Source organism: Trachinotus anak, unplaced genomic scaffold, assembly GCF_046630095.1.
Source record: "Trachinotus anak isolate AG129_WGS33_773 ecotype Australia unplaced genomic scaffold, CSIRO_AGI_Tana_v1 ptg000023l, whole genome shotgun sequence".
Lineage (NCBI taxonomy): Eukaryota > Metazoa > Chordata > Actinopteri > Carangiformes > Carangidae > Trachinotus > Trachinotus anak.
This window is the reverse complement of record NW_027273874.1, coordinates 3,478,787-3,503,761: the sequence shown is the minus strand read 5'-3', so window position 1 is coordinate 3,503,761 and position 24,975 is coordinate 3,478,787. Positions and strand designations below refer to the sequence as shown.

The window sequence follows — 24,975 nt, the reverse complement described above, 5'->3', positions numbered from 1 at the left end:
AGGCACACACTCACCTCCTGGCTGCTTTAGAGCGCACACACACACACACACACACACACACACACACACACACTAATGCAGCCATAAGGGCTACTGTTGTGTATGCACCACTGGAATGACGGTTTAATTAAAAAAAATATCCAGTGGGCATGAAATTGAAAAAATAACTAATAATAAATAATAACTAGTAATAACAACTCTTCTGTGGCCCTGATGTGACCGTTGTAGAAAAATAACTTCTAGGTTTTATTAAATAAATAGATATAAATCTGAAATAGAGCACACATAAAATCAATAAGTTGATCAGAATTTTTTGAATATTTTAGTTCCATTATTAATTTTTTTTTAAATTTTATCCTCTGTTGAAATACCTCTCTTCCTGACTAGTTTGAAAAGAAATATTACCATATCTCCACTGGCAAATAAATTGAGCTATTACACAAATTAATAATTAAATTAGCTGTTTGGGAAACAAACTGCGATCAGATTTAAAATTAATTTCCTTGAATCTGTTTTCAAATTAACAAGAGGGTTAATGCAGGGCTATTAGAAAAATATCTTTTCTCACCATCACATTAATTTAATTTAATGTTTAATCGCATGCACCAAAGCTGGGAATAATAACAATAATAATGATGATAATAAAAAAGGCACCAATTAGCGTGCTCATTTGTGGTTCTGACTGTGTGATGAATTATTCATGAAATCACAGTTAACAAGAAGGAGAATGAAGGGATCAGCTTGGCCACTGAGGAGGAGATTGGTATAAAGACAGGAGACACTGCAGCCTTTTCTTAGAAGATACAGTGAGTCTGCTGCTGCTACTTGGTGGATACAGCTGCACAAATAAGGTACTTTTAACTTTTACAAATATAGTTATCTGTACTTTTAATATAACACTTTAGTCTATTTTTATTTGTTTGAAAATTACCTTTTTTTAAAAATTTCCTATTGTCATAAATTTGATAAATTACAGTGCTTTTATGACATTCTATATGTCTTTAATTTTAGAAGTTTACATTTTAAAATACTTTATATTTACAAATTTGTCTTTTACATATTTGCTTTTAAAGAATAACTCATTAAATTGTAGAAAATAGATATATAAATTTATCAAATTCATATATTGCATTGCATGCTACAGAGTGTTAATATTTTATTAATTACTAAAAGATTTAAACCTTTTATTCAAGAGGGATTTCAACAATAAATGCTTCAGATGTCCCTTCATATGCACAAAAGAAGTAAAAACATTGTTTTCCTTTTGAATTACTTGTTTTATTTTTACTCTTCATTCAGCATCTTCATTATACACAGTAAAAAACCTAGAAACCATTAACAACTCCCTCCACATGGGGGGATCTTCCCTGAAAGCGACGGACCCCAGGACCCAGAAGCCTCAGCGTGGCTGAGTCCCTGCGCGCAGTGCATTCACAGTTCACAGGCATCTCGACCTAAATGCGATGTGACGGGAGAACCTTTACTGAAACAAACGGGAATATAGTATCAGGGAAGGCTGACCGAGCTGTGAACCGGGGCCCTAACACGGAGCAAATTAACATCAGCAAAAATAGCTCTGCGTTTTCAGATCGCTTATGTGCCAGGCAGCAAATGCATCAAGTGCTGTCAGGTCATTTTAGCCCACAGATGTTTAACAGAACAGGCCGATGTGAGAGGGCTCCTTCAGCCGGGCATAGTCCTCGAACTCTGACCACCGAGCCGGACCAGCTCCTGAGGTGCTGCTGTTTTGTGTCCTGCGGGCAAACGTCCCTGAGCCTGAGCTTTCAGTCCCACTATCATCCATCATGAGATCTCTTTCGTGATGTCTTTGGTTGAGCTGAGTGGACTAATGATGCTATCTCTGCCACTCTGCCTAGCCAGCTGAAAACACAGAGGGGAGAGGTTTTCTCCTGTGAAGCCAGTTTGATTTTAAGGCCACTAAAGGGCTTCTCACGGCATTCCTGCTCTGGTGTAAGCAAGGTCAACTCCTCAGACTCATGACAGTGATGTACAGCTGTCAAACCAGAGCTTCTGTTTCTGACTGACAGTCCATCAGAGAACGCCGGACTGGACCGGTTTAGTTCAGACGACAGTTGTAGGTTTTGAGGAATTTGAAGCAGCAAAATGGCAAAGCTGCATCTTATCTTTTTAAATCATTTTCAGTGACAGGTTGAGTGTGTCCAGTATGATTTAAATTAAGACAGAGTTCGATGGGGGTTGAGGCAGCGAACGCCCTTCAGTGTGCAGAATTAAATGAGTGGAAAGTTTGTAAGCTTGAGCAAAGATGTTGATCTCTCTGCAAACCTGTTCTGTTCTGTCATGCAGCAGAGCATGTCAAAGCACCCATAAAATCAGGACGCAAAGAAGACAAATCACCATAATGTTGCCAAAAACCATTATGTTTCCACAGTTCATTTTATGCACATCGTGGCAGAAGATACTACCAGCCTCCAGCCAAGGCCGAGACCAAGGCTGATCCAAGTCACATGTAAAAAACAAAGAAGGAAAAGCTCTTGACTAGAATCAAAGTCTAAGCCACACTTTGTTTCCTCTTTTTCCTGCTATCTCCTTTCACAGAATGCATCATGTGCATCCTTCTGTTCTGATTTTAGCACTTTACAGTATATGTTGACATTAAACTCACGAATGACAATTTCCTTGAACGTTCTCGATCCTCGAGGTTCTGGTTTTGATCAGTCAACCGTCAATCTTGCTGAAGCGCTCAGTGTCATGTCCTTTCAGTTTTAGACATGTAGTGGTATCATTGATTTCCTTCATTAAATTCTCCTGACTCATCCACGCCTCCTGACTCAGGAGATGAGCAGCAAACGAAGAGGAAAATACAGATTTAGTTGATTGAGCCAAGAGGAAGTTCTGCAGAACAGGAAATGAGACAGGGTAATTAAAGAGATTCCCTCTCTGTCTCTCCCTCTTTTATGCCCTTGTCTTTATAATCCTTCATTCTTTTATTTCCATCTGTTCTTTCCCATCCTTCTCCCCTGTCTCCTTCCTCTCTCACTGTTCTCAGTTCTCTCTCCAGCCCCCTCAGGTTGACCCCAGTCTGATTTGGAGCATTTCAAGTGTGCAAACAGCTGGATATCTGAGCAGCAAACATTTACCTTCACTCCTCTGTGTGTGTGTGTGTGTGTGTGTGTGTGTGTGTGTGTGTGTGTGTGTGTGTGTGTGTGTGTGTGTGTGTGTGTGTGTGTGTGTGTGTGTGTGTGTGTGTGTGTGTGTGTGTGTGTGTGTGTGTGTGTGTGTGTGGTTTTCACTCAAGCAGCTGTGCAATAACCCATAATTTAAATTTTGGTATTTTGAAGTCTTCTGGCCCCTGCCTCCACACTGGTATGGACGATTTGGTCCAGAGGCTCTGCAGCTCTCATGTAAACTAGGTTCTGTTTTTAGACTCGCAAGTTCAGTGCCAAAAATACTGCAGGCGCAGAACTAAATCACGCTCAAAAGGAATAAACGCTTTTGAGAAATCAAACCAAAAATAGGGAAAGAGACACGCAGAGGCGGAAAAGGGGAGATAAAGGTGTCAGCACTCCTCCCTCCCTTCGCTGCTTCACAGCCCATTAGGTCAAAGCGGAGTAGTGAGCGCGGTTCCTAGGCTAGCAGTGTAATATTGGAGAGGACACAGCTAAGGGAAGGGCCGCGGAGGTTTTTAAAAGCCTGTGTTGTTGGCTGTGTGGGGGAGGTGAGATGACATGTCCTCTCACTGCCTGAGAGCACCATCGCAGTGATATAAAAGCATGCAGTTCCTCAGCAGCTGCTGAAGGATGGAGCAGGTAAACGATCAGGAGGATGAAGGCGCTAGCAACTGCAGATCACGCAGATGTGCTCAAATTGAGCTGTTGTTGACAGGAAGTCTTATTCAAAGCAGCAAAAATATTAAAAACACAAGCTACAGCAACTGCGTCCACTTTTCTTTTTTTTTTTTTCTGTCCACTTTTCTTAATGTTAAAGTAACAGCTGGTGTTTCCCGACCTTTTCCCTGTGGCCCCTAAATCGAAATGTCTCATTGTGACCCACTGTCATCAGCTGAATGTCTATGACCGTGTCAAACACAGAGCTAATTTTCCTGGTTGATCTGAAGAATTTTCAGTGGCCTGAAAATGTAAATTTATCCACCAACTCAAAAGTTTGAAAAAGCAAAGATTAGTTTAACTTCTGAAGACTCCTTTCAACCTCTTGTAGGGTTTCTTTCAATAACCGTATTAAGTTTTGCTTTCCCGTGCCTCAAGCTTTAAAAGTGATGGTCACTTTGTTTAAATTCGGATCAGGTCACGTTAAAACAATAGTTTTAGTTAGCAGAAACACAGCATGACTCATATTTCCCTTTGTCCAGAGTCCAAATGTGATTTGCTGAGGATATTAGTTGTATTTTACCTCAGTTCACTGGAGTTTAATGATGTGTTTGAGGTAGTCAGGTGCTGTGGTCACCTGTTACAGAAAGCCCTGTTATAATTCAAGTCAGTGCACGGCCGACTATAGATTTGAATCCTTAAAGATGTGGTGTCTCAAGGTTTGTCGCTAGAAACAGTGTTTGTTTTTTTTTTTTATTAAATATTAGCAGCAATATTTCAACTGTATTTTCTGTACTAAAATATCATCCAGTCATTTTCAGATAAAGGACCCATCTGTCTTTGATGGACTGTAAACTAATAGCAAAATCAGCTTCATCAACGACATAAGTTCTCCTCTCTATGGAAACTGCAGTCTATGAGAATCCCCCATGACTCAGACTATGACCTTGTTATTCCATATGTGTGTTGCGTGTGTGCATCTACCCCCATGATGTCATGCAGTTTGTTAGGGTCAAATGTCCCTCTTCACATTCATGTACGTGTTGAGGTGTTTTTTTCCTGTATGTTCATACAGATGTTGCACAGTATATTCCGCACCTCTGCATGTCTCCAGGGGAATTTCACATTGCTTCAAAACTCTGAACCACTGGTGTTTGAGATTATAGAGGAGAGAGACAACAATGGTACCCTTTAACGCCCTCTCTTTGTCCTTTGCTTTTACGGAAACAGCCTCTCAGGATCCTCTCGTATCTGCCCTCTTCTCTGCACATTAGCATTATCTGAGGTGAGAGGACACCTGTGAACCAGAGGAGCCAGACTCGGGTCTGGGGTGTGATTTAACTCCGATTTCTCATGCCCAGATTTCTTTTCACACTTTGATCACAATTGCAAAGGCGACCCCAGGTCAAGCATCTGGAGATACCCTCACCCAGCTACAAGAGGCACCACTGAGCATGCTCGCGGCCTAGTTTATGGGTCACGTCTTCCTCCCTGAGGGCGTTTGAACACAAACAAAACGCATGAGGAAGGCCCACACACTCAGATGTGAACGCATGAAGGCGCACATGTATCGCATCCAAACATTTTCAAATGAGATCAAATAAGGTCGTATAAAAGGAGCCCCATATGATATAATACATACACACACAGCCACAGCACATCTGACAGTGTCTGAGCCATATGGCCTAACAGCACATGTTGCAACTGAGGTCAATGTATATGCAAGTGTAACAAGAGGGAAACACATGCAGCTGTGGATGTGTTAAAAAAAAAAAAAAAACACGTGTGGGGTTGTCACGGATACAAAGACTCACACACACACACACACACGAGTTGTAAGAGCATAATACATCCAGCACAGTAGGTGTCTCCATGCAGAGGGAGCCCAAACATGCCAGACGGCATCAAAATCCACTTCTCTGTGGCCAGCCGATGTCGTGACCCCCGGTAAGAGGAGCCGGACAGGAAGGGTGGCAGACCTTAGTGTTGGCACTGCAGGGGATGCCAGGGGAGGTGAGGATCACACACACTAAGCTGACAGACACACTCACAGACCTATAGCATGTATGAGGGTGGAGGTAACATGAGAGCGGCTCCTGCTGCGGTGTCTGAAAAGTCTTTGTCACCTTAGAGTCAGGAACTTTGCTTTTACTTAAAGCTGCTCTAATCAGTGAGTCAGATGAAGTAGAGTTGTGTGTTTTAGTGTCTTTCAGCTCATTGTTTTGTTTTTTTCTGTCATTGCTCTCATTAACTTTGTTTCCAGCAGAAAAGCTCTGATGAACCTGCTGTACACCGAACAGCAGACAAAGTCAGTGAGAAGTTTGCTGACAGTGAAACATTTCGCAGCTGAAGAGCCAGATGTTTCCCTCAGTTAAAGCCGCTTTAAATACATTTTAGCAGAGGCATTGCACTGAGAGTCTCGCACCATAAAATGTACACAATAGATAAAAATTGTGCAAAATGTGACTCTTAACTAACTCAATGAATTCATCATTTGCATTTTTTTTATTCCTTTATTATTCACGTTCGCTGGGAGATTTGATCTTAAGATTTTAAAGTGGAGTTGGATGAACTCTGTTTGAACTTTGTGTTCTTGTTGCGTTGCAGCCTGACCCTGTAACAGCATTTTAACCTCAACACTGGTGATTGTTACGTCTGCTGAGAGGGAAACTCCTCTCCAACCTCCCGAGCCCTTTTCATAATCAACCCGATAATGTCAAAAATGCTCATATCTATATGACACACACCCTGCTCATTATTGATGACGTTTAGGTGAGCTGATATTTCAAGTGGGATTTACAAAGTAATATTGTAATAAAACATATGAATGTGTCCAAGCTATAGGGCATCTCAACAACACAACAGATATTCGTTCATTATACCCATCATTCAAATAATATCCTTTGTTCTGATTTATATGTGCATGACAATGTTTAAAATCTTCGGGGTTAGGTCTATTCCAGTTTCAGTTGAGCTTGATAAAATGCTGTATATCCTGCATTAATAATACAGGGATCAACATGTCATACACAGGCTGTGAGGCTACATCCTTTTAGTCGTGTCCGTGCAAATAGATTTCAAAGTTTCAGCATGTAGCTGCCATGCTCCTGAATTATTTAAGTGGGTAATTAGGTGATTGTGGCTGCTGCACTGTATGTCTCTGGAGGCCAAAGTCACTGTCAGAGCATTGTTGTTTTTTAGGATTAGGTCATCAGATCATCTTTCTATCCATCCATCTGTCTGAAAGGCAAATCTCCCTCCACCCCGCTCTCCACTCATTGTGTTTATTTTGGCCTAATTCCAGCTTCCCAGCTTCATGAAATGAGCAAAATACAAGCACTTTAATTGAACAGATAAAAAAAAAAACCTCAGGCAAAAAGCACCATTTACACTGTGTGTAGGCCTGTGTGTGCCGTTCACTTCCTGTCGTATCATGTTTGTCTAGGCACAGTGTGCACACATTAGAAAGCGGCTGACTGTCCCAAAGCTGTTGTGGTATCGCTGTCCCAGCGGCATTTGCATTTCTACGTCATGTTATCCCTACCAGCACCACATTTTATGAATATAATCAGGATGCGTGTCACGAGAACAATGGGTTTTGTGGAGTGATGTCCTGCTGATGAACCACAATGAGCCAATGCTCTGTGACCTGGATAGAAGACGAGAGAGACCGCCATATTAGAAAGGGTCACAGTGTCAGTGGCAACGCGGATTCGTGTAAGAGAAAGCAATCACACACACATGCAACGCACATACAACTTATATGTGATTGCACGCACATGCAGCGTTGGCACACACCGACTGTAGCGTGTGTCCCGGTGGTTGCGTTTCAGTTCATCTCTCAAAGCTTCACGTTCATGTGCAGGTTAACTGTGCAGAGCAATGATCACCGCTGCTGTTAAAGTGTAATCTCCTGACGCAAAAGGACTGGGTAAGAGAACATGTAAATTTGACCTTGTTAATGGTGTTGCTGAGCAGTTGGTCTTTGCAGCTTTACACACAACCGGAGTGTGAGTTCACACAGCCAGCAGCTGAACCAGTAAACTCTGAGGTCACGGCAAAGTCCAGGACGTTCATGAGGGAAAAGAAGGAAAAATTCATGCAGTGTTCAGAGTCCTCTTCTTGTTACCAAAGCTCAAGCTATTTTCATTAAATATATATATTCTATATAGAATAACATAACAAAGTTATTCTTATGAATGGCTGTGTTCTTATTAACAGCGTGTCCATATCGCAGAGTGGTGGTGTGCAGGGAGATGATATAATTTTTCATTTCTCTACAATTCAGATTCTTTATGGAAGCATCTCTAAAGGCAGCTCTCCGGTTTAGAAATATGGTTGTACATTAATAGTGTCCCTTTCTCCCAGGATGCTCGTCACTGCTAATCGTGTAACTTGCACTAAACTAGCTTTCACTTGTAATCAGAGCAACTCCACCACATTTAATCCAAAGCATCTGTTTTATTCCAACAACTGTTACAAATTAGTGGGCGAATTATAGCAGAGTGGAGCTTGATGTCATCAGGAGTGCAGCCTATGGCAGGCTGGCATGGAAGAGGTGACAGCCAACAGACGGACGGTATCCCCCTCAGGTTTGAGAATAATCACGATTTACAGATAAATCAAATGGGACAGGCCTGCTATGAGTTAGCTTGAGCTTTACCATCTCCTCTCATGCAGAGGCGAATGATGCACCTCCCCGTCCTTATCTCACTTCCTTTCCTCTCTACCTTTGTAACATTGACCTTTGAGCCCCCACCTCTCCTTTTCTCACTATCTAGGTCCTTTTATCTCCCTCTCCTTCCCCCTGGTCATTTCTGCTGAGCTGTGAGGATTGAGGAGAACATGTCTGAGGGATATGGAAAAAAGCTTGGGATCATGGGAAGGTGTGAAGGCAGGATGTCTGTCAGGACCTCAGGGATGAGGAACCAGGGGCCGACATAGGAAAAGGAAAGTAGAGGTAAAAAAGGATATGAAACCCCTGCAGCATCAACACAACAGTCAGGATGACCATTCTCCTTCCTCCTCTTCTTCACATTTGTGGAGTAACGCCTTTAGTGGCGGCTGAAAGAATCTAACTGTCCAAGGGTGAGGGTTAGGAAGAGGCTCAGCTGTTGTGAACAGGTGAAAAATATTTGCTTTCCATCATATAAGAAGTCACACACATGACCGGGAGAAAAATCATGGAAGCATTCATCATGTCGGAAGACTGCACATGAGCACACTCCTCCTCTGGTTTGACACTTTGATAATTTGCATGTGGCATAAAATGTCGACAAGATGGAGATCTCAGGCTCCTTTAGCCTTTTTCTACTCACAATTCATTTATCTCACTGTCATTTGATCTGATTATACCTGTCAGTGGCAGAATCCTGCTTCTGCTCTTCTCTGCCACGCCCTCACTCTCCCCAACTCCAAATACCCCACCCACCCATCACCTCCATCCTCGCCCTAAACAGGCCCTGGTACAGCACAGTGCCTGTGTGCAGCGCTGCTGAGGGAGGTCGCTGTGCGGTCACTGCGCAAAGCCTGGTTGCATTGTGACTCGGAGCTGCAGAATGTGCCATGGTGCATTAGCGCGCTGCCGCCTGGCTGAGCATGAGGCACGGAGAGAGAGGAGAGGAGGAGGGGGAAAAAAAAAAAAAAAAAAAAAAAAGGAAAAGAGATAGAAGGAGGAGCTAAGGGATGGCGTAAAAGTCAGAGAAATGGGCATGCAAAAGAAGGGAGAGGACCAGAGGAAGACAGAGGGGAAATGAGCGTAAGAGGAGAGAGGGAGGAAAGTGTGGGCATCAGCGCACTTACACAAGCTGAGTTCAGAGGCCCCAGGGGCACAGGGTCCTTGTAAGGTAGCTCATCAAATATAAAGGCACATTGAGGCTGTGTGTTCACTCTGGTTTCTACTCATCATCATCTTCTGTTTTCTCTCCCCCCTGCGCCTCTTCTCTCTCTCTCTCTCTCCTCTACCTCACTTTCATACTTTTCTCTCTTCTTGAAACTCTCTCTCAGGGATAACAAGAGTTCTTCAATAAAAACTTGTTCTACACCAATTTTCTGCTTGTAAAAAGGCGACTGAATGGCCAAAACAATCTTTTCAGGAAATATGACAACCAGGCCATGTTCATTGGTTTTTACAAAATTTTACAAACCTACAGAATGGCAGAGAGCCATTAAGGGGAAGCTACATCCTGACAAAAACCCACACTGAGGGAGTCTTAAGAGTCAATGTGCCTGCAGTGTCCCTGGGCTGATTTTGGTGAGAACCTTTTTTACATGCCCCTTAGCTGTAATCCTGCTTACTGTGACCTATCTGCTATCTTCACAATCAAGGCAAAGATGCCAAAAAATAAATTTAAATTAATAAATAAATAACACTGAATACAACAGAAATAATTATAGAACACTTGACAATACTTTTTTTTAAAGCAACTGAATGAATGCGTCCAAGACTGAATGCATTTCTATCCCTGCAACCTGACCAATTGGTCAGGTGCAACTAACCATGCAGAAGCTTGTGTTGCACCACCAATTAAAAACAGATGGGGTGTGATTGGATGATGTAATCGACCAATGGGAGAGCCTGCCGGGAGGATGCTGGGACATGATCTCATTTTCATCCTCGCCCTAAGCAGGTTTAGACAGCTCTGATCGGTCTGTTGCTAATCTGCTCTGCACCAACTGGATGTGCTGTAGCTAATGCATGTACGCACACTGGACACACACACACACACACACACACACACACACCATTGTAGTTTTTTGAATGAAATGAGCATTTGAGATAAGGGAAGAGAAATTTAGAGTGCACATCTCTGAGTCAAAACCTTCACATAAACAGTTGCTCTAATCTAAAACTGTCACACATCAGAAAGCTTTTAAGATTTTAGAGCTTTTAAGGAGTACACACTCACATACAGACTACATTTGACAGTACACGGGCAATCACACACACACACACACACACACAAACTGTCAGAAGAAAGAGGTCATGTCGAGGGTCGTTGTCCAGGGACTTGTGCTGAAAAATCAAACATGAAAGAGCTCTACACCGAAGGCTCCGTACAACCTCCATGACATGTGACAGAGGTCAGAGGAAGCCACTGAGGCCGAGATAGAGGCGCGCTGTAATCTTACTGTTAACCATTATACACTCACAAACACTGTATACACTTTAATGTGCATATACGCACACACAGTTCACATATACTCGCTCTTCCTGCGCACACACGCATGTGTCACTGAGGTAGCTGCATGGCCAAGTTGTGATAACGACGAAGGAGCTTAGAGCAGAAACCTGGCGGTTTGTGACCTGCCCTTCACCTTCCACTGGACCCTGAGCCCTTCGATAGACAAAGTAACAGAATAGAAAAGGGAACGTCACAAATTAAAGAGGGAAATAAAACAATACAGGTGCAAGAAAGGATGCAAGAGTAAGTTTTAAATAAGGGCATGGTTTGTTGTTTTGTTTTGTTTTTCTTCTCTTATTCATAATGAAACCCTTCAGATGTATTTTTGAAGAAAAACAATTGTAGGGGGTCATGATATTGGGTTGACAATTATTTGCATTCAGTGGAGTAATAGGCTAAAACCAACATTCAGTTAATTGGGTCACAACTTATTGTTGATTTATATTATATATCAGCCCATTTCTGAGTAATGAGTCACATTTATAGTGCACGTAAAGAGGAATATGGAGGGGGACTGAATTTCATGTCATTTGGATTAAGGAGATTTGTAAAATTTTGTAGTATGCAAACTTTTCCTTTTCATAGGATACTGATCAAAACAAAACCAAAGGGAAAAAAAACTTAATACCCTGATAAAGTAGATTTCTCCTCATTCTGACATCTCTAATTTGCTAAAAAGTCCAGCTCTGGAAACTCATACTACAGTATTTCTACCATGACACTGTACATATGTGCCCTCTGAATTGCAGCCCATCACACTTTGTTCAGTCAGGGGTCAAGTGGTCAATAGCTGTGACCAGAGAGGCCTGATCGTCAATGAGCCCATCGACCCCTCAGAGATATAGAGAATATTACTGTTCCACTTCATGTCAGCCTCACGCGCAGCAGCAAGTCCAGGGTGCTTTGGAACAAACGGTTCCTCTGAGCCCTCCACAGCGCTGGTACGATTGATCTGCTTTACTTAGGCCAAGTGTGAGCAGCCAATCCTAATGCACCATCAATACAGCCACACCAGAGATGTGTGAGGGGGCTGTGGACTCTACATACGAGGGTGGAGGTATCCATTTCTGCCATGCCTGCAGCCACTCATCTGCCTGTGTCTGTCTCAAGCTATTACACTGACTCAGGCATAAACATGTGTTATTGAACACGCTGTAAAAGGAAGTGGCTTGTATTTTCAATCTTATTCCAGACATGGAAGAAGAACCGGCAATTACATGCCAATGAAGGCTGTATCTATGAAATATGTTCGGTCTGACTGCTGAATAAAAATATTCTTATATCAGGTGGCTGTTGCTGCATTTTCTGAACTTTTCCCCATCTGTTTTTCTTGACTAGAATATTTGTAGCCCATTGTTTGCCTCCTTTACCTTCAACAAAAATATGGGAGAAAGAGGAAGTCTACTATGATGATAGATTTTTGAGGTATTTGTACTTTACATGAGTATTGCATTGTAAGCAATTTTTACTCCACATCCAGTATGATGGATAAATTAACTACCAAACAGTATGTAAACAACAATTTCAATATCATTTGAAGATAGTGAGGATTAAATTAATAATAATTGTTTATTTAACTTATACAGACTGAAACAGTAAAGAATAATATGGTGTTTATTAAATAGCGATGATGTGAACATAAATGTTTGCAGTTGTGACAAAAATAACAGTTCCTCCTACAGCATAACCTTAGCAATACAGCAACTTTATGAAGTGAGAGAGTGAAAACCTGTCAGGCAGCCAACTTTCCTGAAATGTCCATCAAACAATCTAGACAGGAATATTCTCTCACGGCCCCTCTGCCTTAGGCGACCACATATAGTACTCCAGACCAATTAAAAAGGAGGAATTTTGACAATTTGTGTAAGGATATGACTTAAGCAAATACATATGAAACCTCAGAAAATAAAATCAAAACAATGTCCAAATTCAGGCTGGTCGACCCATCACACCTTCCAGTGGACCTTTCCCTGCCTAGCACCGATATCCCTAAGCACCGAGAAAAAAAAGAAAACATCTAAGGTCCCAGTGTATTTACCCAATAGCAGAAAACATCATTCTCCAAGCAATTAAAACAAAGAAAATGTTATAAAATTGAAGTATTACTCATGCAGTAAAAGAAAACTCAAAAACTAAGCCAAACTATTATGTCTTACTAAGATCATCACTATCATATAAACATCCTCTATCAATATCACAGATTACAATATAATAGAACAAAATCCAATACTATAAAAACATATGTAAGAGAAGACAGAAAAATGTATCACACTGCAGCTCCTCAGCAGCATCAACTCTCAGTGTAGTGTCGACGGTGTTTTAAATCTGGACATTTTATCACAGTGTCCTTGTTCAGGGCCCTCCAGTCCATTTCTATTGTCCATGTTTGAGTGTCTGAATCCCTTCAGAACGTCGGGGTCCCTGAACAACCAACCACCCTCACAGTGGTCTTCCCCCAATATTGTTCTAGGAGGAAAGAAAAGAAAACGCCAACCAGTATCTTTGCAAAAACAGCAGATGCAAATTGAAACACCAAATGCAGATTAACACCTTATAAGTAGATGTGAAATTCACAGTATCATACTTTCACATTATTCCAAGTTATAAGTCACGTTTTCCATTTCCCCCCCTTTAATCATACCACTCTATAGTAAGAAACTACTAAATAACAAATAAATGTTAAGACTATAATAGGATAAGATATTCAAAATGGATATTTCTCCACCAATTCGCCTTTTATCACTACTTCCTCGTCAACCAACTCCAACCCATCTCAATATCATAGCCTTTGCAAAAGTCAACAGCAGCGTACAGAAACAAAACATCACACTCAATGATAGAAGAGCTGCTCCCAACGGTCCTAATTTCTCCTGCAACCAAGCATTCGCAGACCATCCAGCTCCTTCCGATGAGCCAAACGCATCCCTTATACGCTTCAATGCATCTATGACACTAGTCATATTGTCAGAACTATCAGGAATCAAAGTATAACAAGCATCCCCAGTTAAATTCAAAGCCACACATAGGCCACCTTGTTTGGCCAAAATATAGTCAAGAGCCATGTCACGTTTCAGCAACGTCAGTCTGTGACTCCTTTGAGTATTTGACAAGTATTCAAAACCTCTTATAGTCTCATTTGCAAAACCCTGGAGGGTGTAGGTAATAATATTATGTGATCTGCCAAAAATGTCACACCATACCATGGAAATAATCCTATACCCCACCTCTCTCCTAGACTTATCCTCCAATGGTAGGACTCCAGATTGTGAAATTGTGCCATTTCCCTTTTCTTTCTACTTCCAGAAATAGCATTAGATTGGACCTCATCGGGTACTTTTCCCTTCTGGACAGCAAGAACCTCATATGGGAGTTTCAGCGTTGCCATGTAACAGCATCCTGTCCACCCATACAGTAGAAATATGTCTGCCTTATCACCACAAACCCACCAAATATCCTTGAAATTCCCTATAGTCACATTTCCAGGCAAAATTTGGTTCTGGACATACAATAGCTAGTGGTTCTGGTACCGTCTCTAAAATTGAACGCCATGTGTCTGGTGATGGCACTTTCACCACACATGGACAGTTCATTTTCCTAACCGATCTTACAGAATGAGTTACCTGCTGGAACCATAAGTTCCTACCTGCCCACGGCTCTGCGATTTGTAACACCGAGGAATCAAATCCATGTGCCTTCCACTTAGTTTCTCCCTTCTGTAATGCATGGTAATGTTAGTCATGTCTTCTGGTGTCCAGTCAGAGTCAAAGAACTCATCTTCCACGTCTGAGATGAAACTGCATCATTCTCTTCCACCATCTGTTCTCTAGTTTCAAAAATCTCATTACTACTGTTCACACTAGGCTCTCTTTAACATAGGTTTCTGGGTTACATTTACTACCTCATCAAATTTAAAAGATGTCATATCAGGTTTCTGCATCACATTTACAAACGCCAAAGACGTCGTCACTGTTTTATTGGTAAAGGTTGCCTTTGTCACAAAGAAGTGACAAAAGTAGAAGTTGTCACCGTCACTGTTGCAGCATTCATCCCCTTCAAAGTTGTAGCTAGAGTAGTAGCCTGAGCTGATGTATTAACACTCTTAGTTGTTTCTGGAGCTAAAGTAGTAAGTTTCATCTGTGCACTATTCACCCTTGGAGTGGTTACTGTGGATAATCGTTCCTGACCCCCTTGAGCAACTGTTAAAACTCCAATAGGACTCAAGTCTTTTATCACAAGTGCCACCTTATGAATCATATGACCCTCTATCCAATAATCTCGAAATGGAACAAATTTAAACTCTGGCTCTAAATAAGTGCATGTGTACTCCCCTTGGTCTTCCCATACTTCCTTTGATCACAAGGCGCTGTGTCAACTTTCAGGTCCTGCTAACAACACATCTTCACCACAACTATTTTCCCACTTAGGAGGATTGTTACCACCAACTTTCCATCCTCCACATCGACAGGGAAGGTGAGCCGCTCTTCCTAACTTAGCTCTGATCACAGTCTTCAAAGGAGTTGGCGTCGTAGAAATCATCTGAGGCGCCACTGTAGTTAAATGCGACACACAACGAAACACCTGGTTAGGCACCTAGACCTTTTGACCTGGGGACCCCTAGCTAAACATACCAAACCCAGGAAGTCAAATGCCATATGGAACTTCAGATACTGCAATGGCAAAACAGCTAATACAACAAAATCATATATAATAAATCTTGTACCATAATACCAGCACTATCTGATCAGAATTATAAACATTATTCACATTAATGCATCAGTATGATGCATTAATAATAGTAAACTATATCACCATCACTTGCAGAACACACACTTTTACTTTAATACGTTATTATTTGTCAATACACTTGTGCTTTTAGTAAAATAAAATTTTGAAGACTTAGATTTAAGCACGATTTTTTACTTAATGGTATTTTTTATTTTACTTTTTCCGCCATTGAGGGGGTGTGGGGGGGCGGGGCCATGTTTCCATAGCAACAATGGAACCCGTCAACAAAACCGGAAAACGGAGACGTGGGAGATGTAAAAACTGGTAAATAACTTTAATACTAGTTCAAGCCTGTAGGTTATTTGTATGTAAACTTTAATACATCAGCTGCTTTGAACTTGCTTTTTTTTTATGAGCTTTTTTTTTTTTTTAACCGTTCGCCGAAAAATCACTACTAGCTAGCAACAGGCTAAGTAAACCTTTAGCGTTACATTTTACATGCTAACACTTGTGGATTCAATAGCCTAGTATTTACAATCAGTTTCTACATGATTATATCTCGCAGGAAACCGTCCCACGGAGCCCGGGCAGGCGGGCTGACGCTCCCTGCCGTGGCTGGAGGGGGCCCGGAGAAGAGGGATGTCGGGGTGAACAGACAGGGGCTCACGGTGAAAGATATACAGTACCCTGCAGGACCTTTCTGCACTGAAACTAAGGTGAGGACACTTTAAAAAAAAAAAAAAAAAAAAAATAGTGCCATGAATAGCTAATTTACATTTATCATTTAACTTCATGCAGTAGCTAACTACTTGGCAAGAGAGGCTGCTCCAAGCATCACTTACCATTTCGGATGTCTGCATGTCTCCTTGTTCTTCCTGTCTCTGGAGATGGTCCTTTATGGTTCTGGTTGAATGTTTGGATGCGTTGACACATACAACAATGAATTTGGGATCAGATGCCTCCCTGATGGGGGATTTGCACAGCACCACCCATGTTGTATAAAGAGTTGAGGTGGAATAAAGCAATGGGGCAAAGTAGGCCACTGCGGACCAAAACCATTACTTTGCATTAAAAAGGTAAAAATTTGCCTTGCGAAGTTATTGCTATGTCATCCTGCAGGTTTGAATGGCACCTTACTGTTGCGGGTGGACTAAGACTGGCCTGATATTGTAGTCTTACTATTTAAAAATGTGATAAACACCATGCAAATGCAAATAGCCTTTATCACAGCACACATTTTGACTTTGTCATGCTGCAAAATGCACAGGTAGAATACTAACATTAATGATGGCTCACTACCTTTTTAACAACGACTAAGTTAATTCAGTTACCTTCCATGTCTTCTTTTCAAACACCACAGCAGCTCAGCTCATTGGTTAGCACACCTTCACCAGGTGGAGCTGATTGGCTGGAGGAAACGCTTCCAAACTAAACACCTTTCAGGGCACAGGTGTAAGTAATAACACTAATGCTAGCTATGATCCATTTAGCCACCACAGGGGGAGAACATACATAAACTGTGGAGCCATGTAAACCTGAATGAAATGCAGTAACTGTTACTATTTTCAGTTACACCTGTGCTTTTCCTGCTATGACATGTCAAAATGTTTCCTGTGAAAAAGGCCTGTTGGGTGTTGCTGCCCTCTCACTCACCCCTTTGCTGAAGGGCAGTTTGACCCAATATGAACTCGTGTAGGTTGAGGTTGTAGAAGTTGGCTAAATTATAGCAGAAAACAATATTGTGAGTACACTTTCTGCTTCTCTGCGTGTTTCATCCTCCAGGGTCTGTCGCCGCTCCACATGGCCTGCCTTTACGGCCAGCTCGCTGCTATTCAGCTCCTGGCGGAGTCCACGTCTGGGTGGATCAACAGCAGCGATCCTCAGGGTCGCCGGCCCATTCACATGGTCATGTCCTCCCGAAGCTCACCCAACACCTCCGCCTGTCTCAGATACCTGCTGGAGAACGGCACCGACGTTAATGTGTAGGAGCCTTATTTTGAAATATTCCTCAGCTGTCGCCTTAGTAAAATGCATCTCAAACATCCAAACTAAGAACAGAAAGAGGGAAGCTGGGAATAGAAAGATTAAATAATTTACACTGTTCACTACAAGTGAAATTATGATTAAAATGAGAAATTAGTGGAAGTTTGTAGCTACTGCAAGAAGATAATGATGATGATAATGATGATGATGAATATGATGATAACAATGATTTTGATGAATAAACACAAATATGATGATTCTTGTGTTTAATTTTTTAATAATTATTACCAGTACCACTGACTCAGGGCAGACGCCGCTGCACCTGGCCGCCTCTGAAGGCCTCCTGGACTGCACAAAGATCCTCGTGCAAGCTGGTGCAGATGTGCTGGCCCAGGACAGCATGGGACACACACCTCTGGATTTCGCCCGCATCTGGTGTCGCAGAGAGATAGCAAGGTAACAAGCTAAGGAACGATTCACCCAAAAATCTAAGTTAAATTAAAAGGTTTCAGTGAAGTTAAAAATTTCTCATTTTTTAACACACATCCGTTGTGCGTTTGTGTGTGTGTAGGTATCTGAAAAGCTGCATGTGGAAGGCACAAAAGAAGAAGGAAATGGAGGAGAGGAAACTAGTTCAAGCTTTATACAGTGATCTTGTGGACATGGTCAAGTTGAATAATCTGAAAAGAAGGGTTAGTGTGTTGTGGAAATCAATTAATCCAAAACTCCAGGGTAACACATAAATATCTGAATTCAGTATTTTATTTCTTGTCAGTTCAACATCACTCAGTATTTTCAGTTCTGTTATGTTCTGTTATATTCTACTGTACATGTAAACACACTCTCCTCCTGTGTGATTTCAGACACTTACAGATGAGAAGATAGCAGAGTGGGCAAACAAGAAAGGTTTTCCCCACCTAAGGGATTTCTCCCCTAAAATCTTGGTGAGCCAGTACCATACACAATGCCTCCTATCAGATCAGAACAGCTCTAATCTGAAACTTCCCAAGGGCCTGAGTAAGCACCATCCAAAAGCCCCCCCAGAAGATCAGGCGATCACCTCCTCAAAGCCACCCAGGGCCTCAGCCTCCAAGCCCTGGACCATCTACATGGGCCTCCAGCCAGAGAAACCCCCCACTGTGCCAGACCTCCGGGACATTGTCACAGTGTGGAGGGACAGCAGGAGCAGGCAGCCTCAGTACACCACAAAGTGGGACAGCACGCCTCGTGCCGCCCCTCACCTGCCTCTGGACATCCTTAAGAGGGTGTTGTTCCCCAGAGCCTTCCCTTCCAGGATCGTCTCCCCTCGGCACTTCGAGCCACAGGACATTGTGGAGGTCCAGCAGCGAGGATGCCCCCAGGGGCGGAGCACCTCCCCCTGGACAGAGGTGGCCATGCACCTGGCTGAGGTGCTGGAGCCTGGACACTACTGAGCATCTCTGTACTAGAAGAGTTCCAACCAGATGCAGAATTGGTTGTCTTTTGTAAATTAAAACATCATCGTCACCTCATCTGGTCTTAAAATATTTCATATATTTTTCACAGATTTTATATGAAATAACACAGAAATTAACATTTATGTTTTAAAATTAGAGGATTTCATGTTAGGAAAACATGTATCACACAGAGGTCTGGAAATGTCCTCTGTATTATCTCACATCTAAACTATTAACAGGTATAAAAGCAGACCTGTCCTCATAAAATACCCCCCCCCCCCCTCCATATTTTCATCTTAAAGTGACAAAATTAAAAATGTCACACACCCCATACGGTGCAGCTCCAAAAGCGGGGTGAACAGAGGGGTGAGCGAAAGGTGAGAAAACCTCAGTGAACTGGGTCACCTGTCACAGATGTATCCCTGCACTTTCACTGATCCCCCCCCAGGGAACTGACTTGGAATCCAGGTGAGGGCTTGTCAACAGCATGTGAGTGTAACTGCAAGCTGTGGCCTGTCAACTAAAGGTGGGTGCGCATTTCTGTGTGTGCGTCCGTGTGTGTGTGCGTGTCATGGTTTTGTCTTGTTCCTTTACTTCATGAAGCACTTCACACCTCAGTGGGGGTCAAAGTGCACACTTGCCTCAACCTGGTGCACCCACTGTTACCAGACCACATGGGACTAGAATAACATAATACAATTCATCTAGACAGTCTGGCGCGCACACACATACATACATATACACACACACACATACACACTTTTGTTGGAGTGGAGTTCAAGGTATGACAACAGTTGGAAAATCTTTTGTATTGCAAATAAAACTTCATTCAGGACTGAGTGAATTGACCCAGTTTGATTGGAAATGATGGATCAGTACCTCTAATGTTGCCTTTATTTCCTTGAACACCAGCTTTGAAAAGAATCATTTAATCTGCAAGTTACTTCAACAAAATGTTTTATTACACAGTTGTGTGCATACCAGCCTACAATGAATCGCACTCAGTAATTGGTAGAAAGAATTTCTGCCTTTCATCAAACCATTGTGAGCAGCTTTTGTCCTGTAAGGTTACAAGAGTCCTTGCAAAGGTTTGATCTTCAGAAGTGTTTTCATTTGTCTTTGTAGATGAATGTACAAAAATCAGTTTGTTATTCTTAAAAACCGTTGAAAAAAAGATGTCCAGGTTGCAGACTACCACACTGGTGATTAATGAATGTGTAAGATGCACGAAAACAAAAATATCTCAGCTAGATCATTGTTTTTGCGGCCAAATGTCAATCGTCCAGAGTGAGAGATCTCTTGTAGCTCACCAATTTAAGGGTGAAAAGTAATCCTTCACAGGTGCCTTTATTTAACCCCTTTTCATCAATGTGATGCGACAGGGCATGTTAATATCATGCCACACCTTGTAATTGGAAAACAATGTCTGCATAGATCAGAAGCTGATTCTTTACAACTTAACTACAGACTGCCCCATCTCAGTTTAAGTATCTTAAGTGCTTGGCGACTTTATTCCTGCAGCTGGATTGCAACTTTTATCTAGGATCATTTTCACACAAGAAAACCAAGCCTGGATTTCAGGATTAAGCCAGAAAGTACCTTTTGAGCTGTCTCATTCAGCTCCAACCCAACTTCTTCATCTGAGGAGACATACGTTTTTAGCAGTCATATTTTATCTCCTACTCTGTCTTCAATGCTACTTTGTGTACTGACTCAGATGAAGTGTGAGACCTACAACACACAAATCAGTGAGGTCTCTAGTAGATGTTGTTGGCAGTCAGTACAGACAGACAGACAGACAGACGACAGACAAACATGGCCTGTGTAAACTTGACATCTCATCCAGCAGGAAGCTCTGTTCTCTTCATTGGTCCGTCCTCTTTCTGTGCTCTCCTTCCCCTTTTGGCCACTGCTTCGTTTTAGTCCCATCCAGAAACAAATTTCCAAAGTCCTTCCTGCTTCCCCTTAATCTCAACACACACACACACACACACACACACATACACTCATACACTCACACACACACACACACACACACACATACACACCCCCATCCCCTGAACCTGCACCCCGAGTCCGAGCTCCTCAATACATTTTCTGTCGGCTAGGCAGCACTGCCTCCTTGAGGAAAGAGAACACTAGGAGAATCCCTGATCTCTTCCCCCTCTTGCCCTTGGTGAAGTAATTAGACACCACATCATCTAAAAAGGAAAAAAGGGCAATAGTGATTAATTAAACCATCCATCAATCATCCATACCCACTTATCCTGTACATCACTGCAGCAGATTTCTATACGGTACTGACTCCTAGAAGGTAGGAGAGTGGTTTGTGGTTTGAAAAGTTGTTGGTGGTAATTTAAAGATAAATATGAACTGAACTGACTCACACAGGGACGCCAAGAAAAGGTAACGCCCAACGTGGGGCTCGAACCCACGACCCTGAGATTAAGAGTCTCATGCTCTACCGACTGAGCTAGCCGGGCTAATATTAGCCTTTCTGGTACCTGATATACACAGGGTTCTTACTAGTACTGTCTACTTTTGGCAAAGTGTATGGGATCTAAGAATTTTGTCACTCCACCAAAAACCAATAAAACAAAAAATTCCAACAATTTCATACAGCAAAAGCAACAGGTTAACAAACTTTACAAATACTATTATTTTAATAACAAATCAGAGTGAACACAATTTGCTGAGAAGAGACTTTTCATTGAACACAGGCTATGCAGAGGTTTAACTGCTGCCAGTTCTCATATCAAAAACAAACTGGAGAAAAATTCTGTGTCTATTTCCCCTCAAAAGAATCTCACCTCCTTGTTGTATAGTGGACGGCAGCACATTCTCCCCCGCTGACAGTGACACAAAGAAGGCGAAGGGGATCACCCACAGGCAGATGGTGAAGTAGGCCAGCACCTGACGCCAACCAGGAAAAAGTGGAATATGATTTTTACCGAAGGAAATGCAATAATAGAACATAAATTCCCCATTCATAAAAACAGCTTGATGAGATTTATTTGAGTACTGTATATGTATCATAAATCTGAGATGTACAAATGCTACCCACTCCAGACACTTACCTCTGAGAATGGATAATACTCCTGTGCAAAGTACTGGAAGGCCATGTAATGGTTCACCACCACCAACACTGCAGAGAGAAAACAAAGGAAACAGTGGAAAGAGTAAAACACAAAACAAAGATTAACCTGTACATGTCATTGACATATGATGTGCTTCGACTCAACTTGCACATAAATACCAGAGACCATCTGTCTTTACTGTTCATTTTTTAGTTGATGCTGTTTGTAGTTGCTCTGTTTTAAGAAATAAACAGGTAAAGAATTCAAAGCCAGTGTCTGTCATACTGACCGCAGGAGAGGATGAAGTTGGGGGAGCTCAGCAGTATGTAGGGGAACGTCTGCAAGAGGCCGAAGTACACCAGGTTGGTGAAGAGGCCAACTCCCACCATCAACATTGGGAAGCCCTCAAAAATATAGAGACCTGCCAGGACGCCTGTCGAGAACTGGACACATTCACAAGTAAAGTCAAACAGCAGTGTGGCTGAACAGCACTCAATCATTAGCCCAGTATATGCAGTTTCTACAGTATATTCTTGAGAGCAAAACCTACTCACCAGTATCATGTACTTTATTATTCGACTGGTGGCTACTGTGTATTCTTCTATTAGTTCTGCCAAGTAGTACAGGCCAGCAGCTGGGTGAAGACAAAGATGAGGTGATAAGTCAGGAACCAGGAAAACAACAAAAAAAGCAGGTTAGTGGCATGCATTGATATCAACACAAAGCCTAGGAGAAACATACTTACTAAATATATTCACTGAGGCTGGTAAATGTATTTATTCAAGTCCCCTCTTGACCTAAATCCACTATTATTTAATGCACTTATCTAATATTCCCTAATGCTTTACAGAGCTGTTATAAGCCTTGAACAGAAGTTGCGAGGTTGTGAAAAACCTCTTTGGATTTTGGTGACTCTTTCTGGTCAGCAATAATCCAGTTTCTCTCTCTTTAAGATGCCACGTGTACGGCAGGAAATGTTAATGATCTGGTGGTAAAACAGATGCTTTGTAGTCTTTCTCTGGATGGTGTGTGATTGGGCAATCCACTGGTAAGGTCTTTGCAATGAATGCTAGAGACACTGAAGGTAAAAAGATAAAGTACCCAAAACCTAAAGGTTGTCCTTATTAGTGGATTATATATAGATCGATATAGCATTGGTAAGTATTTTCATCCATTAATAAACCCATTTGACAAAAAAGCTACAAACATATCCAGTCTCTTGTCTATGCTAATGCAGAAAAATACACAGAAGGAGGCCTAACAAGTTTGACAGTGTGATTTAGTTACACTAATAGTCTGACAGCCAGGAGCCACACCTGACAGCTGCAGCAGGTGATACGTGGACAGACGGGCTCCCCGCCGAGTTTCCTTCCTATGGGCTTTGGAGCAAATCAAATATACTTTTGGCCACGTCTTAGATGGACAGCTTGTCACCTAACCTGCTGCATTATCTAATGTCAACAAACGAAAATACTCGCAGGCTAAAGTTAGTCAGACTTGAAGCTGACATGCTAACCTTCCCACTACACACTACAGATGGATGCTCCTTTAGTTAGTCTTTACCGTTTCAGATATTATGATCACATTATTTACTGAAGCATCACCCGATTGATTAGTTTGTATAAATAAAACCTGGAGAGCCTGAAGAGAGTTAAACATGACGTTAAATGCTAACTGCTATTAGCAAACATTAAGCTATATGCAGAAGTGTTTGCCGTTTTCAAAGACAATAATTTAGAAATTAAACTGTAAAACATAACAATAATAAACGGTTGTATTTTCACTAAAATGTCTATAAATTTAAAATGTGTCGTTATCATATTTGAAAAATAAATAACATATTTTCTTGCTATAATAGAAAGCTAGCTGGCTCAGCAAGCAAGTGTCAGCATTTCGGTGAAATAACACACATAAGTTCTTTATTTATTTATTTTTTGTTGGTAAAATTAGTATTTTTATTTGTGTGTTATTTTAACACACTGTTCTGTGCTAAAGTCGCATTATTAAACGGAGCCCTAACAAGGTTTATTGGTGCAACTTCACCGACTGGTTCGCTAGCATTAGCCAGCAACTAGTACGTAAGTCCGTTAGCATTGTTAGCATTGTTAGCATGCACTTACCTATTGCTAGAGTGACGAAGGATATCTGGACAACCAACGACAGCCAGCTCAGTAAATAAATAAACCACATCTCTCTGCATATGAAACAACACACAAAAATATGAAAATAATACAGGAAAAAAAAACCCCCAGCTAGCTGAATGCTAACTAGCGCTGGTCAAAGTTCCTCCCCCTGTGTTTTCAGTGCAGGCCGAAGAAAGCACAGAAGAAGGGCTTCGTCCTCAGCAAGGACAGGTGTGTTGTGGTTGTAGCGCCAGTAGTGGTTGGAGGAGAAGTGCAGTAGTCTGACATGATCCCTGAGAAACACAAGACATCATATTCACTTCATTTATGAAATTCACTGTGAGTATGGAGGCCCATTTCTGCCACAAAATAAGAATAATGTTAGGATAAAAATAAGAAAATGCATGATAAGTCAAACTTCTTTGACTTTCTGAGTAAAAATTTGAGATACAAAGTCAAAATTTCCTCTGTTACACTGCGACTTCTTTCTTTTCTTTTTTCATGGAGATCATGGCGGGACAAAAAGTCAACCCAAGTTCCTCTTTTTTTATTTTCCAGGTGGAGAGATGCACTTTTGCATTGTTGGAGTCTGCAAAGGTTTGTATGGCAAGTGAAAAAACATGTGGGACAAAGTAGGGGCT

At 41.8% G+C, this 24,975-nt stretch overlaps 2 protein-coding genes and 1 non-coding gene across 4 annotated transcripts; 1 reads left to right on the top strand and 2 right to left on the bottom strand.

The window, feature by feature from the left end:
- Positions 1–15,951: 15,951 nt before the first annotated feature.
- ankrd53 (ankyrin repeat domain 53) lies at positions 15,952–19,974 on the top strand. Of its 2 annotated transcripts, XM_071459373.1 has the most exons (6): positions 15,952–16,039; positions 16,281–16,431; positions 17,498–17,697; positions 17,990–18,154; positions 18,270–18,390; positions 18,562–19,974. In XM_071459373.1, exons 1-6 carry the CDS (start codon positions 15,987–15,989, stop codon positions 19,129–19,131), a joined length of 1,260 nt encoding a protein of 419 aa, XP_071315474.1. In that variant the 5' UTR covers positions 15,952–15,986; the 3' UTR covers positions 19,132–19,974. The 2 variants fall into 2 exon arrangements, with proteins under 2 accessions (XP_071315474.1, XP_071315475.1); XM_071459374.1 differs by lacking the exons at positions 15,952–16,039; positions 16,281–16,431 and adding an exon at positions 17,067–17,167.
- Positions 19,975–20,074: 100 nt separating this feature from the next.
- On the bottom strand, positions 20,075–24,546 carry tex261 (testis expressed 261). The gene is made up of 6 exons (XM_071459375.1): positions 24,332–24,546; positions 22,766–22,845; positions 22,501–22,654; positions 22,212–22,279; positions 21,945–22,047; positions 20,075–21,335 (listed from the first exon to the last, which is right to left on the bottom strand). The coding sequence occupies exons 1-6, from the start codon at positions 24,399–24,401 to the stop codon at positions 21,220–21,222; spliced, it is 591 nt and encodes a 196-aa protein (XP_071315476.1). The 5' UTR covers positions 24,402–24,546; the 3' UTR covers positions 20,075–21,219.
- trnak-cuu (transfer RNA lysine (anticodon CUU)) lies at positions 21,545–21,617 on the bottom strand. Its single transcript has one exon. It is a non-coding gene; the product is annotated as a tRNA-Lys (tRNA).
- Positions 24,547–24,975: the final 429 nt, after the last annotated feature.

Bases quoted from the DNA above. Each gene is read 5' to 3' on its own strand.
- ankrd53 (XM_071459373.1), top strand. From the start codon at position 15,987: ATGGAACCCGTCAACAAAACCGGAAAACGGAGACGTGGGAGATGTAAA. The intron at 16,040-16,280 runs GTAAATAACTTT...TATATCTCGCAG, and splicing joins CGTGGGAGATGTAAAAACTG to GAAACCGTCCCACGGAGCCC. The intron at 16,432-17,497 runs GTGAGGACACTT...TTCATCCTCCAG, and splicing joins CTTTCTGCACTGAAACTAAG to GGTCTGTCGCCGCTCCACAT.
- tex261 (XM_071459375.1), bottom strand. From the start codon at position 24,401: ATGTGGTTTATTTATTTACTGAGCTGGCTGTCGTTGGTTGTCCAGATA. The intron at 22,846-24,331 runs GTAAGTGCATGC...GTCTTCACCCAG, and splicing joins CTTCGTCACTCTAGCAATAG to CTGCTGGCCTGTACTACTTG. The intron at 22,280-22,500 runs GTCAGTATGACA...TTCTCTCTGCAG, and splicing joins CAACTTCATCCTCTCCTGCG to TGTTGGTGGTGGTGAACCAT.